The sequence below is a fragment of the Phalaenopsis equestris genome, unplaced genomic scaffold, assembly GCF_001263595.1.
Source record: "Phalaenopsis equestris unplaced genomic scaffold, ASM126359v1 Scaffold181322, whole genome shotgun sequence".
Lineage (NCBI taxonomy): Eukaryota > Viridiplantae > Streptophyta > Magnoliopsida > Asparagales > Orchidaceae > Phalaenopsis > Phalaenopsis equestris.
Window position 1 is genome coordinate 1 of NW_018201271.1, and position 515 is coordinate 515.

The window sequence follows — 515 nt, forward strand, 5'->3', positions numbered from 1 at the left end:
TTTTTTTTGGTATAACTATTTCCAGGATGCGGATGTCATGTGGTTCCGAAATCCATTTCCACATTTCTTTCCTGATGGAGACTTCCAGATTGCTTGTGACAGATTTTTTGGAGACCATCTTGATCGGAAAAACGTGCCTAATGGAGGATTTAAATTTGTAAAATCTAACAATCGCACGATTGAATTTTACAAGTTTTGGTACTCATCTCGACACAAACATCCAGGATATCATGATCAAGATGTACTTAATAGAATCAAATTTGACCCATTTGTTGATGAAATAGGATTGAAGATGAGATTCTTGAGCACTGCCTTTTTTGGTGGAATATGTGAACCTAGCAGAAATTTTAGTGTGGTCTGTACTATGCATGCAAATTGTTGTGTTGGTCTTAGTAGAAAATTCAATGATTTAAGACTCATGCTTGAGGATTGGAGAAGATATATGGCGCTGCCACCTGCTTTGAAAAATTCTAGACTGCCATTCTGGAGGATACCACAAAATTGCAGGTAATATC

At 36.9% G+C, this 515-nt stretch overlaps 1 protein-coding gene across 1 annotated transcript; it reads left to right on the plus strand.

Moving 5' to 3' along the window:
• Window positions 1–16: 16 nt before the first annotated feature.
• On the plus strand, window positions 17–507 carry LOC110034285 (uncharacterized protein At4g15970-like; the record flags this gene model as incomplete). The annotated part of the gene is made up of 1 exon (XM_020738565.1): window positions 17–507. A coding segment is annotated over one exon (491 nt), but the record flags the coding sequence as incomplete, so codon positions are not given.
• Window positions 508–515: the final 8 nt, after the last annotated feature.